Source organism: Melampsora larici-populina (genome assembly GCF_000204055.1).
Source record: "Melampsora larici-populina 98AG31 unplaced genomic scaffold MELLAscaffold_4, whole genome shotgun sequence".
In the NCBI taxonomy this organism is placed as follows: domain Eukaryota; kingdom Fungi; phylum Basidiomycota; class Pucciniomycetes; order Pucciniales; family Melampsoraceae; genus Melampsora; species Melampsora laricis-populina.
Genome location: NW_006768768.1, coordinates 1472039 through 1475726, shown reverse-complemented (window position 1 = coordinate 1475726; position 3688 = coordinate 1472039). Strand labels below are relative to the sequence as shown.

The 3688-nt window shown below is 41.2% G+C and overlaps 1 protein-coding gene across 1 annotated transcript in view; it reads right to left on the bottom strand.

Moving 5' to 3' along the window:
* Nucleotides 1-2724: 2724 nt before the first annotated feature.
* Nucleotides 2725-3688, bottom strand: part of MELLADRAFT_59946 (uncharacterized protein) — a gene marked incomplete at both ends in the record, with an annotated part of 1544 nt that continues 580 nt past the window's right edge. Inside the window, 4 exons of the mRNA XM_007405508.1 lie at nt 2725-2784; nt 2866-2954; nt 3044-3269; nt 3347-3622. Of these exons, the coding sequence (XP_007405570.1) occupies nt 2725-2784; nt 2866-2954; nt 3044-3269; nt 3347-3622 (651 nt within the window). The remainder of the gene's footprint in view (nt 2785-2865; nt 2955-3043; nt 3270-3346; nt 3623-3688) is intronic.

Sequence of the window (3688 nt, the reverse complement as noted above, 5' to 3'; positions counted from 1 at the left end):
TGAGTGTGACTGTGGATGTGCGGGTTGCAAGACTATAAATTCAACTGTAACTGAAGCTGGTGATGAAAAGAATGTATATATTTTACGTTGAATGGATTACAGCTTATTGATCGTAGTGAAAGAACGACTGTGATGGGATGAGATGAGAAAGGGACGAATAGCCATGACCAGCCTGAGTTTAAATAGTGACAAAAATCGGTCTTGTGTATCCCACTTGCGCGCGTTCGTTCTAGACGTCACCCGCAATCGCGCTACCCCCGAAACTGCCAAGATGCAGGACTCTGCAAGACTGCTATCACACTTCGGCGAAAGATTAGACTAGGAGAAGTGTTGGAAGAAAAGAGGGAGCTCGCTTCGTTTGATCTGCAAGCCACCAGGTTTGCCTATGTGCTGCCCGTACCTCACACAGTCTCGCATCTACTGGGAGCTTGCAGCTTGCTCCAGAAACTCTCTGGCAAAAGAGGGGGCAGCGAGACCGTGGAACCCACTGTCAACTGAATAACGAGAACTGCATATTCGTCTGACACGGCTGGTCAACAAAACCGGACATGACATGACAACTGCGCATCAACGGGTACATCGGCCTGGCGACAGCCCCGCGTGTTCTTTAGACGAGTTGACTGGCATGCTAGATGGCTACGCAACGATCTAGGGTGAGCATCAGAGTGTAGTGCCTCAGCTATGGTCAGGGAGGCGCAAGAGAAGTGTGCGATCCGTCTCAAGGCCAAAGGTTCCATCACTCCATATGAGTTTCTGAATATGTAGTACATACATTGCGAGGTCCCATGAAAATAAAAAATCGAATGGGAGTTCCAGATGCCTACACTTCCGCCAGAACTCAACTTTTTGAAAGTCAAAAAGTGATTTGGAATCAGCAGATCAGCAGATCGAGGACCCTCGGGTCTTCTATCCATATCTTTTTGTAATCATCAATCAGTTTATCTCACTTTTCTAAAAAATCTCCTCCCTTCGACCTTAAACTTTGGCACTGTGAACATCTGAGTCTGAGAGATTGTTCATAGCCCTGAGATCGAACACTATTCCGCTATATCTTTTTAAATAAAATTATTCGCAGGGCCTCGCACTATATCCTAGAAATTTTGATGAGGAAATCAATGACTTGATACTATAAGAAAGTGATTTGGATAGGAAAACAACTTACCCATTCCAATTCAGGGATACAAAGCGTATGAGAAGCTATGATAGAATCGGCCAGTTCTAGTCATTTTTCATGGGTGATGTCATTTAGATTAGATCTTTGACCTTGAGTAGGTCGACGTGATTGGATATCAAGTCTGACCCAAATTTTCCCGTGTGGAATGATGATCACCGAACAATTTTCACCAGATTGTATAGAAGGCAAAGCTTTAACATCACGACTATCTCAAAAGAAAACAAGCAAGGGACTCGAGTTTCAGTAGGTCTTCTTAATTGATTCAAATGAGGAAACTTTCACTTGCAAATTTGTAGGAGGAACTCCATCTAGGACAACTAAAGATAGTCATTGCCGGTGAGATTCAGGAGTCAGCTTTGTATAAGCTGCACACTGATCAAAGAGGATGATACCGTTAAAAAAAGTACATTGCATGGTTTCTATACTTTCTTACATTGGTAAACCATTGCAATTTGAATCTGAATTCGAGACTTCATCATCAAACACATTATGTAGATCTAAAGAGACCATCTTTTGTAAAAGGCAAGAGTTTAGCAGGTTAAGCTTCAGAGTCTGAAAAGCTTCGTACTATTAACGTGATTTGATTTTCATCTTCATTTGATAATGGCGCAGATGTGATGTGGGTAATGTTCAAACTGGACAAACTGTTCATTCTAGGATGACTTTTTTGGGACTTTTTGATTGATTAGAATGTTCATTGTTTTGTTTTGATGAGATTGATCATAGCAATGGTTCGAGCATGAGTCTCCTCTTCATATTTTTTTGGGATTTCTCATTTTTCTTTAGACTTAAAACTGATTCTCTTGAAGTTGCAGGCCTTTCAACTTCCCCATATTCATTTGGTTTCCAATGACAAACAACAATCAACAACAAGAAGTGTTTCAAGAAATCTTGACAGTTGAGTGAAGAGAAAAAGTAATGGGAGCAACAGCTTTGAATCACTACATCATAAGATCACGTAGCGTTCACCTATACGGGGTGAAATACATAGCCCCCGAAAATTATCAAGAAATACAGCCAGAACGCCATTTACGAAACACGGGGCGAGATTGATCAACATCAGGTTTCAGGTTGATTGAGATGTAGACCTCGCTCAACTGGAAAATCAACAAGGACTCATCAAAAGCTAGGTAAGATTAATGCAAATTGAAAAAATCCCCGCTGTTAGTGATCGAAAGCTTGATCAAATTTTTAGGATGTTGAGGCTTGATCAGTTTGGATTCTGTGGTGGTGAAGCCTTAAGGCAAGCAGATCACTCAAGACTTAATCATAGCAGTTTAATGATTTGTTTGGAATTGAAAGTTCTATATTATGTTCAGAAGACGACAGTACAAAGTCTTTTGCTCTACATGAAGGCATAAAAGGTAGCAATGTAATCTCTCTAGTTTCATACAAGAGACAATGAAATCAAAATGGAATTAAAATCAAGGTCTGTAACAAAAGAATGTGATAGTGAGAGGAATGAGTGATTAAGAAAGAGTGAAAGAGTGATTGATTGATTGAAAGTAGTGAATGATTTTCCATTCTTCGTCACGTTCATCTCTGGTTCATTAATATCCACACTTGTGAATCACCTTGGATGAGATGATGGCCGTACCCACCAAGATTGGCTAGAAACAGAAGGAGTTATTGTAAGTTGACTGAAACCATTATTTCAAGCTTCGGTTCAAAATGAAGTATCTTTGACTCACTCCTGGGATTTCATTGTTACTTCGAATAACTGTGATTTCTTTCTTGTGGCCGATCTTCTCTCTTTGCCATCCATCTGCTGTCTTGTCCTCTGATAGGTTTCGAAGATCGAAAAAATGAGTTTTTCGCCAGGTCTCAAGTAAAGGATGATGATGATGAGAGTAAGGAGAGAAGACTCACGGAAGATCTTGGCAACTCGGTCTTTGGAGCTGTTACCAATCTTGATACTTCCAGTGTCACTTCTAATGCGGCGGTGGTAAATGTACTCATCGTGTTTCAATCCGTCCTTCATTTTGGTGTCCGAATGGATGTGGATTTTGTCAGGTAATGCTGCACGGGTGTCATATTGGTAGGTGATTCCGTGCGTAGCAGAATAAGTCTGCGGGACTAAGCACCGTACTACATGCTAGAAGAGGTTCAGATGGAGGGATTATTCAGCTTCGATTATCGATAAAAAGACCGAAGTAGGCATCAGAATCTCACCATGGCTACTCTTAGAAGTTCATCTCCCTGTGGCGAGTTGATGACAAATTCTTTTCCAATGCTTGTACCGTTGACTTTGTTTGATAGTAGAAAAACAACGTTGCCGTCATTATCATAAACTTCGGTTTGATTCTTCTTCCAATCGATACCATGCGGATAGGTAAAGACCGTAGGGAGATCACCATATGGTCCGCTTTTGGGCAGTTTTGTGTCACCAGGTCTTGAAGGACTTGTTTGACTGACAGAAGGATCTCCTTCAGTTGGCGGGGTAAGGTGCTGGAAACAACGTAAGCCGCAAGTTGGCAAAGTGTAAGTAAAAAGAATGTGTTTCGAAAGAGTGTA